This window comes from Mytilus californianus, unplaced genomic scaffold, assembly GCF_021869535.1.
Source record: "Mytilus californianus isolate M0D057914Y unplaced genomic scaffold, xbMytCali1.0.p SCAF_21, whole genome shotgun sequence".
Classification (NCBI taxonomy): domain Eukaryota; kingdom Metazoa; phylum Mollusca; class Bivalvia; order Mytilida; family Mytilidae; genus Mytilus; species Mytilus californianus.
In genome coordinates this window covers 4916796-4931993 of record NW_026262670.1, presented here as the reverse complement: position 1 = coordinate 4931993, position 15198 = coordinate 4916796, and the positions used below count along the sequence as shown (strand labels likewise).

Sequence of the window (15198 nt, the reverse complement as noted above, 5' to 3'; positions counted from 1 at the left end):
TATGATCAAAAGATTGATTAATTAGGGGTACTCCTCGCAGCTTAATTTAAAATTCTCTTTATAAAGCTATTCTTTTATGTTAATTGTGTATGTGTTTTAACAAGCAAACATAAATATAGCGGTTAAATTATACTTCAACATACAAGCGAAATAACTTGAAATATACGCGTACACTAATGAACCGACGAAAACTGTTCACTTTGTTTAGACAAAAAAGTGTTTGATCGATTTTCAACACTTGCTTTACAATACATGTTAAACTGTACTGTAAAATCATTCACTAAAATTTGTACAGGACTCCTACAAATCGTGAATTCAAAACGTTGTGAATTAAGATTCAGTTGGTAATTCGCGAAATAAAGACGGCGCGAAAATTTCCCGGTTTACAGTATATAAATAAAGGCTTAAAATTAGTGATACATGTACTTTGTTTTTTTTTTCAGATATTACAGATCACCTTTAATCACTGTGCCTATCCTGAAGGCTTGTCCTTTTACAATACCATTTGCTGAAATGTTTGATCAATATTGACTTAACAATTGATAAAGAGATGCATCTGTACAATGTCAATGACAGATGTGAAATTCAAATCTAATAGGATTTATTTATTAGTAAGTATAATGTTTATTACATTGCACAAGTTTGCTTCATTATACTAACAAACATTCACTAGCAATAAGCTAAACGCTAAACTATTTTACCAGTTGATAAGTTTGTTGAAATGAATTCAAACTAAATTTGGTAAAACATTTTAGTAATTGGTATTGTGAAAGGAATTTAGGATGTGTACAGTAATATTCCCATAATTCATCATAGAGAGGCTTACTATTTACTGGTCAACAAATAAATATTTAAGGATTATTAGAACTGTATTTCAAGGTTTGCCACAATCAATTAGAGATTTGACAAGGATAAAAAAAAAGTGGGACAGAAGGTGTACGAAGGAACTGAGGATCAATGAATGGACACCAGATGGACTCCCCTATCACTATACAGAGGTGGATTTAAGGAGGGGGTGCCATCCCCCCAGCCTTATGGAGCTTCATATATAATAAATGCATAGACTTTTTACAAGTATCACTCCCTTTTTCAAAATCCTGGATCCACACCTGATATACACCTACCGCCTTAGAAACTGGGCGAGGGGTGATAACAGTGGCAAAAGATCATTCTAATAATAACTTTTATATTTGCACTAGAATGAAAAATAAAATGTGATTATTGCTGAGTTGTTTTGTTTTTATGTTTCATTATATTTACCTCATATTCTGCGTCAAAGTTGTCAACAACTTTGACAAATGGCAGAAGTCCAGCGATCCCATCAGGAAGGGTCTTCAGGTTAGTATAGTAAAGTCTGTTGACAGGATCACAGCCTTCTGATATCGCTAGGACTAAATAATCCCCACAGTCACTCACTTCGGCTCCCCTGAAAAGAAGAAATTAGGATTGTCAGGAAACACTGCCACTAACACATCTTTTGATTGGTCCTCCCTTGATCAATAGAATACTAACATCATACATTTAGGATTGTCAGGAAACTCTGCCACTAACACATCTTTTTATTGGACCTCCCCTGATCAATAGAATACTTACATCATACATTTAGGATTGTCAGGAAACACTGCCACTAACACATCTTTTGATTGGTCCTCCCAAGATCAATAGAATACTTACATCATCCATTTAGGATTGTCAGGTAACTCTGTCACTAACACAGCTTTTGATTGGTCCTCTCCTGAACAATAGAATACTTTCATCATACATTTAGGATTGTCAGGTAACTCTGCCACTAACACATCTTTTGATTGGACCTCCCCTGATCAATAGAATACTTACATCATCCATTTAGGATTGTCAGGAAACTCTGCCACTAACACATCTTTTGATTGGTCCTATCTTGATCAACAGAATACTTACATTATCCAATTAGGATTGTCAGGAAACACTGCCACTAACACAACTTTTGATTGGACCTCCCCTGATCAATAGAATACTTACATTATCCATTTAAGATTGTCAGGTAACTCTGCCACTAACACATCTTTTGATTGGTCCTATCCTGATCAATAGAATACATACATTATCCATTTAGGATTGTCAGGTAACTCTGTCACTAACACCTCTTTTGATTGGTCCTATCCTGAACAATAGAATACTTACATCATCCACTAAAGATTGTCAGGAAACTCTGCCACTAACACATCTTTTGATTGGACCTCCCCTGATCAATAGAATACTATCCATTAAGAATTCTCAGGAAAATCTGCCACTAACACATCTTGTGATTGGTCACCTCCTGATCAACAGAATAGTTACATTATCTACTAAGAATTGTCAGGAAACTCTGCCACTATCTAATCTTTTTGATTGTTCCTCCCCTGATCAATACGATTCAATAGAATACTTACATCATCCATTTAGGATTGTCAGGAAACTCTGCCACTAACACATCTTTTGATTGGTCGTCTCCCAGCCTATGATAAAACAGTTTTTGGTTGACATTACTGGTAGTCTCTGTCCCATCTGATTTTCCTTCTTGTTTGAGGTATTGCTAAAAGTATCAAAATCACATCAAAAGTATAAGATGTGGGAATCTAAGTGAAGAAACTGAAAAAATAAAATCAATACCGTAAGAATCTATCTAAGAACCAAATGGATAGTGAGAAAATGTCACTGCTTGTACACAACAATTTAGAAAAATGTTAAGCTGGTGGTTTGATATCAGTTGTGTAGGATATTGTCTTTCTCATCCCTTTATAAAGTAATCAGAAAGAAATGCTTTCTATGAATAAACTTGCATTCCATAGAACATCTGGTAGACTTACATTATAAAATAATCCTTTGTTATCATGAGTCCAGGCCAGACTTGTAAACTTAACATTCTCTAGAATATCTGGCAGATCTTCTCCTGAGGGTGCCTTTTTAAACTGAAAAATAAAACTATAAGAATAAAAAACTATAACTCCAATGCTGTATTGGTGGGCGTCATGGCAACCTAACATATGTTAAGTTTTATTTCATTGTGGAGCATGGTGATAAAATGTTCTATGAACCTGTCTCATCATGGCAAGTCATTTTTGGTTGCATAAAATGTGATTTTAATGACACAATATAAGATGACAACTCAAGTGTAAATACAGTTATTACTTTCAAAATATTTAACAAAATTCTCTGCCTAAATTATCTGACATTGATTGTAGTTGCCAATCCTTGGTATTGTACAACTCTAATATTGTTTCAAATACTTTTTAAAGATGTTCATATTTATTTTTCGTAAGAGGTACACAAAAATTTAGCTTTCAGCCAAATACAAAATGTGTATTTTTTCATCAAATATGATTTTTGAAGTATAAGAGATATGCTTTTTTTCATTAATTTTTTCTAGATCATGAACAAAAATTATTTTCTCCTGAATTTTCAGTGAATCTACAATATCTTTATTGTTAAAAGCTTAACACAATTACCTGAATTGTTACCCAATCAGAACCACTTTTACTTAAGCCATATGCAAAATATTCTCCATTTTCTGTGAATGCTGTATTTCTCAATGAAATAGTCCCATCTTCAGATAGTTTGTTTGGATCCAAGAAAACTCTGGGTTCACTTTCTAAAGTATCTTGTACATACAATACACTGAAAAATTTAATGAATCTTTATCCTGTGTAAGTGTTGTATTATTGGTTTAGAAAAATTTTGTGTGCAACATATTAAACTAGAGGCTCTAAATAGACGGTGTCGCTCACCTGGGTCTATGTGCATCTTCAACAATGGACTCTCTCCAGCATTGTAGAATTCATGACAAAAATCTCTTTTTTGTTAATCCTGTATTACTGATCATTTTTTTCTGTTTACAGTTTCTCTCTATCTTCTACAGTTTTTTGCCCAAAACACAAAATTGGATGAAAATAAAAAAATGTAATCTAAATTGTTATTAAAGGGCAATAACTCCAATAAGGAGTTGTATGATGATTTCAGCAATATGACTTATATTTGAAGATCTTGTCTTGCTGATCATTTTAAAGGGAAACTTCGCAAAAAAATAAAAAATTGATATTATGTCCATTCTGTATAAAAAAGCACAAATTCATAAATATTAAAGTTTTATTCTGCTATCACCATCGATTTTAAATTTAGAGTATCAATTCTCTGCGTGCGGCCATTTTGACATCTTCTCGGTTTAGAAACCCTGATATATCTATAAACCACAAAGGACCAAAACCAGCAGTAACCTAACGTAGTCGCATTTATCCGACTAACTAACTTGATACGGAAAATGTAATTATTTTTTTAAATAACTATGGTCTGTCGTTTTAAAACTGTTTTTTCTTTACGAAGTTTTTGAAACAAGAAATTTATATGGGAATTAGTTAAAAAGTCAAAGTTCAAAGTCATAAATAAGTGTTCCGTGTAAAATCGTTTTCGAAAATCTAATTTGTTCATAATTCTTTTATGTAATAAACTTATTTAAATAAATTCGGACCTCCTCTTATCTGATCACCAGCATGGCTAAAGGAATTATTCCCTGAGGTATTGTGAGGTGACACGTCCAGGTATTCAAGCGATTTCCTGTCGGGTTTAAAAACTCTTATTACACAATTACATAAAGCATGTTCATGCATCGCTTCACTTCTGAGGGTATTGATTAGTGTACACGGCCGATAACTTGTAACTTTCCATTTTAAAACTATCAGGTGTAATATACATCTTTGTCTTGCGTGTCCGATAGTGATATACTAGTCATTACTAAACTCATACGCTTGTTTATAAATAATATTTCTAGTGTAAAGAATGATATTTATGAAAATCTAAATAATTCCAAAAAAAGATTTGATAAAATAAAAATCTATTTACATATTTTTCCAAGGGTAAATTGGGGAAAATGTAAGTATATACTCGTTGTCAATAATGATGGACATTTTGAAACATGAAAAACTATTGATTTAAAAAATACGCACTTGTCGATCATTGGTTTATACGCCTAGATAGAAAGTTACGGAACTATAGATAGGCGCAATTTAAAATTGTATATTGAATATAAGAAAGAACATCTAGAACCAATTTGATTTAAATACAGGTCGATATCTAACTTACTTTGGTTCATCGAAGTTATGGACATAGTAAAATTACAGATTTATATTTCAATTAGATTGTTCTCGAACAGTTGAAGAAATTCGTCATCATCACAATTGTTGGGTATAATGTATATTAATGTGAACATGGTTCTAATAGAACCTTATGCCAATTTTCCTGTTCCGACATGCATGTAATATATATGCCACTGGACGTACACTAATGATCCCCAAAAGTTTATTTGAAAAAATAAAGAAACTTCACTCCAGATAGACTGATAGTAGTTGTATAAACGTCTGATCAGCTTGAGGGTTGATTAATTTATTACGTTAGCTTGTGGGGGAATAAACCATTCCCACTATTGCACTTATGCATAAAATATTAAATAAGAGTAATATAAGAGAAAATATAAATACGAAAAGTCGCATATCTGGTAAAAAAAAAAGTCTCACCAACTATAGGATTTCACGTACAATTGTCATTATGATCGAAATAACGGACAGTCATTAAAATACATGCATGTACGCTTTGATAAAAAGGGGTGCCGCAGTTGCATATTATTCATCATAAATCTATTTCAAGTTTATACTTTCCTGTTATTCTTATCAGTTAACGCAGAGACATGTAACTATACATCTCTAGTTAACGACAATCAACTATATAAATATCTGAATCTGATGTGACTTACCGTTCATCTCTAGTGGTTCATCTCTTTCTTTTTTTTTTCTTCTTTTTTTTTTTGATTTGGGCAGGAACATAAACATTGTTAGATATAATGTTCCCAGGTTTGAGGGGGGGGTTGGAGGTCAAGTCTATCGAAAGTTACAAAATAAGAACGTTGTATTTATGAATTTACAAGAAGAATTCTGTTCTTGGACGTAGTTTTCTCCTTTCTTTTTTTTTTAGTTCAGTGATTTAAATTGAGAAAAAATCTAGTCAGAATTTAAATCGTTCCGACAATCCCCCACCTAATACTCCTCTAAAATCATGAATGGTCATGCTTCACAATCATCAGAATTTACTTTGCATTGGTACATTCTGTATCGGTAGTGATTAACCTTGACATTTCCGGGTATAACAGAGCTACTTGTATATTACCTGTATGTGGTTAGGTACATCGTCCCATGAGGTCTTACGTATACAGGTTCACATTTATAATGGTTTCTGATATAACAAGGTTTTATGACATTCACACTTCTGCATGTTCTGTATACCAGTTTCTTATCTTATTTTCAGACCGAATGAGGATGTGAATATTTTCCAGGAAAAATATTGAGTATCAAAGTATCAAATTAATTTCGGGATTTTTTTCTTTCTTGGTATTAAATCACAGAAATTTAAAGATAATACTGCTTATAGATATAAGAAGATGTGGTATGAGTGCAAACGAGACAACCATCCATCCAAGTCACAATTAATAAAAGTAAACCATTATAGGTCAAAGTACGGTCTTCAACACGGAGCCTTGGCTCACACCGAACAGCAATTAAGCTATAAAGCGCCCCAACAAATTACTAGTGTAAAACCAGGAGTATTCTTGTCAGTTAAGACAGACATATAATTATATGTATATATATGTCTGCGGTATAGACATGGTTTATGAATGAATGATAAGTCTTACAAAGGTACAAGATATAAAGCACATTGAACATTGATTCCGCCGGTCTGTCTCCATTCAATAAAGGCAAGTTGACGTTAGATTGATTCTGTAAAAAATTTTAAACATCGTTGGTCAAATAGCTAAAGTATTTGTTGTGAGATGTAGAATATTTTAATAAGGACATTCCCGATTAGGTAAATGTAGATCGCTTTGGACGGACCAAATTATATTAATGTAACTGATAATTTTCTCTGCACATTTAAATATTCAAGGTTACCGATCATAATTCAAAATAGCACAGTTTTTGGTTTATACGCTCGTTTTCGTGGGCCATTTTTATTTATAAAATTATTTCATTGAAAGTTATTCAGAATTCCGATGTTACAACAAAATACTCACCCATCTATTTAAAAACTGAGCTAACGCAAAATATAAAAAATATATATAACGGCGATTCAGGTATTTTGCCACCATATTCCTCCCCAAATAATAATTTTTTTCTGTCTCAAACCCACATTTCTCAAAATAATTTTTGTTCTTAATTATTCGATCTCATTCCAATAAGACAAAGTTGACCTTAAATTTCTTGTCAACTTTTTAATTATCTTTCTTCAAATGGCTGAAGTATTTATACGTTGTGAGATTTAAAATATTTTGATAAGGACATTAATTCCTGAATATGTAAATAAAGATCGCTTTGGACGGACCAAATTAAATAATTGCAATTGGTAATTATCTATTTCAAATATTCAAGGTTACTGATTCTAATTTAAAATAGTACAATTTTTAGTTCATACACTCGTGTTTAGAATGCCATTATTATTTATTCAATTAAATTAATTCAGTATTTCATTGTTACAAAAATATTCAGCAGTCATAATTCATTTTAAACTGAGCTTACGGAAAACATAAAAATATACCACGGCTATCCAGTTATTGTGCCACCATATTACTCCCTCAAAATAATTATATTTTTTTTAATTTTCTGTCTCAAACTATCACTCCCGTTTATCATTCATACGAAATGATGTTCACACCTGGAACGGTGAACCGTGACGGCTAAAATTCACTGAGTGAAGATCAAAAGATTAGAATTACAGAATGCAAACCTTTAAATACCTTGAATTTAACCACGCATTCAACAGGTAGTCACTAAGTGTCACAGTACAATACACATTGTATTTACATGGTACTAGCGGAAAATGTTTGCTAGACTGAAGTAAAAGGTGAGAATACAAACATGCATTTTTAATACACTATCAGTTAAATATGTTTGTTGAAAATATCCGTCGGAAAAAAATTCATAAAAATATTCTATTGTATGATTTACTTTTATTACTATAATGACTATAATCATATCAGAAATCCTTAAAATATAAATCGTACATTTTATTTTTAAAAGTTGCACGGCTGATCACTTTACTTTCTTAATTATTAGTTGGTTAATAGCTACGCCAAAAGTCGTCGATGCGCTTTAAATCGCGTTATTAGATGATCAACGAACAAGACTTAAATGAGATTAATTCCACTCCCGGCATGCAAAAAGACTTAAACTACGTCACAGAAGTCAGGAAGTTCGAATAAATAAAATTAATAATTCCCAATTTTCTTCTTTATTAGTTTTCATATCCAGATAAAACTTGGTGAATATGTTTTTTATGGTATTATGAACATAATAAGATGATAAGTAAAAAATCGCGAATTTTCCCTTTAACAACTTATAGTTTCTCTCTATCCACATGTATTATAGTTTTCTAATTAATAGGCAATAAACTGCTTCGCTGAGCGCAACTAGATACGCCCGCAGAGGTCCAACCCTGAACAGTTGGGGCAAAAATGGACACAATATTCAAGCTTGATTCAGGTCTGAATTTGGATTGTAATTAAATATTTGATATATTATAGGTTTCTGAATAAATGTAGTCAAAGATCTTGAAATTGGTTATATGAATTGAATTTATATTCAATTAAAGATTTCTTGCTGTTGTGCAATACTTAGTAAATCTGTTGTCAGACTATAAACAAATAAAGATCAATTAATTCTCAATGTCATATTAGAAATTTATGAAAATAAAAAGGAGCTTACATCAATAGATATAAACAATTCACCAAAGTTTCATGAGAATTGGTGACAGCATTTTTGAGTTATTGTCTGAAAACTGGAAAATCACCCCTTTTTTTAATGAATAAAACCCCATAACTCAGAAATGTAAAATGTAAAAATTTATAAAATTCTAAAGGGAGCTTACATCAATACATACAAACAATTCACCAAAGTTTCATAAGAATTGCTGACAGCATTTTTGAGTTTTTGTCCGAAAACTGGAAAATCCCCCCTTTTTTTATGAATAAAACCCTGTAACTCAGAAACGTAAAATCTAAAATTTATAAAAATGGAAAGGGAGCTCATGTCAATAGATATAAACAATTCACCACAATTTCTTGCAAGTTGGTGAAAGCATTCTTGACTTATTGTCCGTAAACTGGAAAATCCCCCTTTTTTTTATGAATAAAACCCCCATAACTCGGAAACGTAAAATCTAAATTTTATAAAAAACAAAAGGGAGCTCATGTCAATAGATATAAACAAATCACCAAAGTTTTATGCAAATTGGTTAAAGCATTTTTGAGTTAATGTCCGACATGTTGACGACCGACAGACGGACAGAGGTATACCATAATACGTCCCGTAAACGGGCGTATAAAAATGGAAAAATATTGGTAAAATTTTTCATGTAAGGGAAATATCTACTACAAGACTATCAGAAGTCCTCTGTGGACAGTAGGTACTATATCTTAACTTTCTGAACATTGCTCACATTTCTGTCCCATATCAGATTTCCTCTATTCATAGCGGTTTTCAAGATAATAGACAAAATTTTTGTGGCCAAGTTTGATCAAATTTGGCCAAGAAGTTTTAGAGGAGAAGATTTTTGTAGAATTTAACCCTCATTGAGATTGTCTTAACAAGGTATAATACCTTGGAATAATTCATACCTTTGGTTCTGAAGCCCTGTGTTGAAGTAATAATAATAGTGATCTCCCCTTTTGTAAGGACAGCTGTATTTAGGGTAATCCCACATCTCTGTAATTCTTCATATTAAAAAAAATGTCAAGATTTATTATAAATCAATGCATAGACAAATACATGTTTAACATGAGATGTACTTAGAATAATCCTTGAATCTCTGCAATTCTACAAATTGATTTAACAGTGAATAATATATTTATAAGTACATGTATATGCTCATATTGATCTACCATTAAAGTAGATGAACCACATGTGTTTAACATTGAATCATATACATGTATGTATCATATTGGTTTACCATTATATTGAATTAGATGAACCACATGTGTTTAACATTGAATCATATACATGTATGTATCATATTGGTTTACCATTATATTGACTTAGATTAACCACATGTGTTTAACATTGAATCATATACATGTATGTACCACATTGGTTTACCATTATATTGAAGGAGATGAACCACACGTGTTTAAAAATGAATCATGTACATGTATGTACCATATTGGTTTACCATTTTATTGAATTAGATGAACCACATGTGTTTAACATTGAATCGTATACATGTATGTACCATATTGGTTTACCATTATATTGAATAAGTTGAACCAAACATTGAATCGTATACATGTTTGTACCATATTGGTTTACCATTTTATTGAATTAGATGAACCACATGTGTTTAATATTGAATCATATACATGTATGTACCATATTGGTTTACCATTATATTGAATTAGATGAACCACATGTGTTTAATATTGAATCATATACATGTATGTACCATATTGGTTTACCATTATATTGAATTAGATGAACCACATGTGTTTAACATTGAATCATATACATGTATGTACCATATTGGTTTACCATTATATTGAATTAGATGAACCACATGTGTTTAATATTGAATCATATACATGTATGTACCATATTGGTTTACCATTATATTGAATTAGATGAACCACATGTGTTTAATATTGAATCATATACATGTATGTACCATATTGGTTTACCATTATATTGAATTAGATGAACCACGTGTTTAATATTGAATCATATACATGTATGTACCATATTGGTTTACATCTTCTTATATCTTCTTATATCTATGTCTCATACCACATCTTCTTATATCTATGTCTCATACCACATCTTCTTATATCTATGTATACATCTGACATAGAACTATATATATAACATTGGTTGAATAGCCATGTGAATGCAACCAATCATTTGTCTCACAATAAACTACATTGTAATTTATAACATTGTACAATACTAATCCAACAACAGACTACATACCTGTTTTTGAGTTTTTCTTTGACAGGACATTGATCAAGCAAGGGTCTAGAAATATCATTTTGTTGGTCTACAAATCCCTTGGTTTCTTCACAATCTGGATCTTCTAACCATTTGTATGGATCAGGCACCTTAAAATGAAAAATTATAGTGTAATTCAAACTCTGCTACAATAACCAGCTGTTCTCATGCATAAAGGAAAAAGAGGAATTGTGCTACACATTCAATATACAGTAAAGTAAAAAAAAATCCTGCTTTAAATTGATTATTGACTAGGATTTCCTAATTTCCTGCCAAAGGTTGGAACTTTATAATCAACCATGTTAACATATAGGATAATAAATTGCTTCGCCTAGCGCAGCTGGATACCACCGCAGGGGTCCAACCCTGAACAGTTGGGGCAAAAATGGACGCAATATTTGTGCTTGATACAGGTCTGAATTTGGATTGTAATTAAATATTTGACACATAAACAGTTTCTGACACAGAATAACTGTAGTCAAAGAACTTAGAATTGGTTATATGATTTTATGATTTGAATTTATATTAAATTTTTTGCTTTTGTGCAATACACTTTGCTGTTGCAAATTGACCCCCCCCCCCTTCCCCCCACAAAAAAAAATAAAAAATTTACCCCCCCCCCCTTTTTATTTTGCTTTTGTGCAATACACTATGCTTTTGCGTATTAACCCCATCCCCCCCCCCCCCTCCCACACACACACTTTTTTTTTGCAAAAAAATAAAATTTTAAGAATTTTTCTTTATAATTTCTGAAAATCTGTAATGAGAAAAAAATTCACCACCCACAATTTCTTTTAACCCCCCACCCCCCACCTTTTCCCCCCAAAAAAAATCTTTCCCTCAAGATATGGTCATAATCAAATTTTCAATGGAATTTGCAACCATGATTACCCATTTAAATTTACCATAGTGCTAACTTAATCTATTTTATAATAGAATTTAAAATATGGTGTCAAATCTTTCTTATGTATTTTTTTGTATAAAAAAAAAGATGCAACATTTGCAGATATTTTTACTGGTCTTCCTTTATAAATATGCATGTCTTTAAACATAATTTAAAAGCAGTGTAAGGGAGGTAATCAAAACGTTGTATTTGGATTACCTCCCTTACACTGCTTTTAAATTGTCTTAATTGTTCATTAACCATTATTTTATACATAATTTAAAAGAAGTGTAAGGGAGGTAATTCAAATGATGTATTTGAATTACCTCTCTTACACTGCTTTAAATTATGTTTTGTACTAAAGTATTTGTCCATTAACCAGGACACCCTTGTTTTTCCCCCTTTTTTGCCCCTAATTCCTAAACGGTTTGAGCCATAACTCCCCTAAGCAAATCCTAACCATCCCTTTGTGGTATGGAAACTTGTGGTATAATTTCAGAGAGATCCATACACCGTTCCACAAGTTATTGTCTTGAAACTAGAAAAATGCTTATTTTTGGCCCCTAATTCCTTAACTATTGGTACCATAACCCCCAAAATCAATCCCAACCTTCCTTTTGTGGTATTGAACCTTATGGTAAAATTTCATAGAGATCCATTCACTTAAACTAAAGTTATTGTGAGAAAAACCAATGTGTCTTCGAAGCCGACAACGACACCAACGTCATACCAATTTTTGCGGTCGTATAAAAATATGAACCAACATATTTAACAGTGAAACATTTGTACAAGCATTGCTTTGATTCAAGTCTGATTAATGAAATGAAACTAGAGATCTGATCTGTCAATGACCAACACATTAATTTTGCTATTTGTTTCATTCATTTATTCAAAGGGGCCATCAGATGTTCAACTTCAACAATTTAGGACAATTTTAAAAACTTGTAAATCTGATATTTTTTTTATTTCTTGGCCCAACATTTTCATTTATGGCTCCTTTTAAAGAAAAAAAAAATCTTTCGAACAGTGCAAAGTACATTGTACAAGAAGTTGCAACCAATTGTTTATGAAATTTTTTAATCAGAAATATCACTGGTAATTTTATCTGAAGAAGCAAGTTGTTGACCTTGTTATTGTAGTCAGTATTTATAACATTGTCTTATACCTGTGCTTTAAATGGGCAACACACATAACACATAATGCCGTATAATTACTTTTTCCATAGGTACTTGGGGACAGGACAATTTTTTTAACCATCCCCCTTTTTTCCAAAATCCGTTATTTTTATATTTTCCATTAATTTTAATTATTTTCGTGTTTTACTGGATAATATGAACATAAATATACTAGAAATAACTTGTATTTGCTATTTACTATCAATTCCAAGCTTACTATCCACAGCGGTCACTGATATATTATATAGAGAGAAGGTATCTCACTTCGTACCTTATCATCTATTTTCCTACGTGAATTCCAGGAGGAATCCCAATTCTAATTTATCAAATATTTAATTTCCTTTGGGTCAGTGGGCATGACTCGTTTCCGCAAATATTCCTCTTTTTAAAGTGCCGGCACTTTTAATATAATTCGACGTCTATCAACAGAACGGATAATAATAATAATAATAATAAATTCTTTATTTAAAGAGGGTAACTCAATTAGAAGTAGTCTAATTTTCATTGAGGCCCTCAAACAAAATACATGTATACAGTTAACATTCATACATTAAAATACAATATATATTACTAGTATATACACAATTCAATCATTCAAACATACAAATGGCAATAAATGGCAATAATTGGTAAAGTTTTGATTAAATTTTCTTATTCTTACAACAAAATAAAGAAAACAAATTATTCGACTTGCATAGAATTTTCAAGAAAATGATTATAACAATGTTTCTTAAATAATTCCACATTTCGACAATTTTTTATTTTGAGTGGTAAATTATTCCATACCTTTGTTGCAGAATAATGAAAAGATTTTTTATAAAAATTTGCATTTGGTCTTGGAACAAATAGATCATTATTAGAGACAGATCATAAGTTGTGGTGTTGCATATCATTAATATTTAGCATTGCTAAGTAATCAGGTGTTAGTCCATTTTCAATTTTATACATTAGAATTGATTGTTGGTATTTTATTCTTTTTGTAAAAGATAGCCATTTAGGACAACTCTAAATCCGGTTCCCTGAAACAAATGTTCCGAATGTTATTGAACAGCACGATAAGGTACGAGAGTTCCCCATAACAGTATAAAGTATAAATAAACTCGAGCAGGTTTACAGTTTACTTATACTTCATACTGTTATGACATACTCTCGTACCTTATCGTGCTGTATAATAACATTCGGAACATTTGTTTCAGGGAACAGGATTTAGAGTTGTCTCCCATACAATACTTCCGTCATTTAAGAATAAAAATACGACAACACGTCGCGCAAAATGGATCCGTTTTGTCGAAAGACGTCGATTTATATTAAAAGTGCCTGCTCTTTAAAAAGAGGAAAGTTTGCAGAAACATGTCATGCCCACTGACCCAATAGAAATTAAATGAATTAGAATTGGGATTCCTCCTTGAATTCACGTAGGAAAATAGGTGATAAGGTACGAAGTGAGATACATGTACCTTCTCTCTATATAATATATCAGTGACAGCTGTGGATACTAAGTAAACTTGGAATTGATAGTAAATAGCAAATACACGTTATTTCTAGTATATTTATGTGTTCATATTATACAGTAAAACGCGAAAATAATTGAAATTAATGGAAAACAAAAAAAATACAATTTTGGAAAAAAGGGGGAGGGCTGAAAAAAATTGTCCTGTCCCCAAGTACCTATGCTTTTTTCTACATTTTTTTATATCTTTTGATTTTCTATCATTATGATCATTATTTATGTTTATGCTCAAATGCCACTTCATGATGGTCGTTGCCCTAAATTGGATCTAACAAATTTCGTAGTTGCCTCCCCCTAAAATGGAAGCTACATAATAAAAGTTCATTTTTTTCCTTGAGAAATTTTTCACATTTTGCTGAAAATTAAGACGGATCCGGATTTCTAGGTGGAATATTTGTAACAGGAAACCTTTGTGCCGTGGTATTCATCGATCACTGAATCATCTCTACGGGCTTTTGGGTATGAAAATTTCATTTTCGTGGAAACAAAGCAACAACAACTTTTAGTACAGAATAAATTCAATGTAAAAAATGTTCCTAGTAATCAAGCCAAAAATTGGCCATTTATCAAACGTTTTATTGATAAAGAATGATAAATGACGTT

At 31.6% G+C, this 15198-nt stretch overlaps 1 protein-coding gene across 1 annotated transcript in view; it reads right to left on the bottom strand.

The window, feature by feature from the left end:
* Positions 1-15121, bottom strand: part of LOC127731984 (prolyl endopeptidase-like) — a 37478-nt gene extending 22357 nt beyond the window's left edge. The window contains exons 1-7 of the mRNA XM_052240976.1: positions 15004-15121; positions 11010-11137; positions 9668-9763; positions 3465-3633; positions 2826-2927; positions 2409-2551; positions 1261-1426 (exon numbers count right to left, since the gene is read on the bottom strand). Coding sequence (XP_052096936.1) covers positions 1261-1426; positions 2409-2551; positions 2826-2927; positions 3465-3633; positions 9668-9763; positions 11010-11137; positions 15004-15069 — 870 coding nt within the window. The 5' untranslated portion in view covers positions 15070-15121. The remainder of the gene's footprint in view (positions 1-1260; positions 1427-2408; positions 2552-2825; positions 2928-3464; positions 3634-9667; positions 9764-11009; positions 11138-15003) is intronic.
* Between the last annotated feature and the right edge of the window lie 77 nt (positions 15122-15198).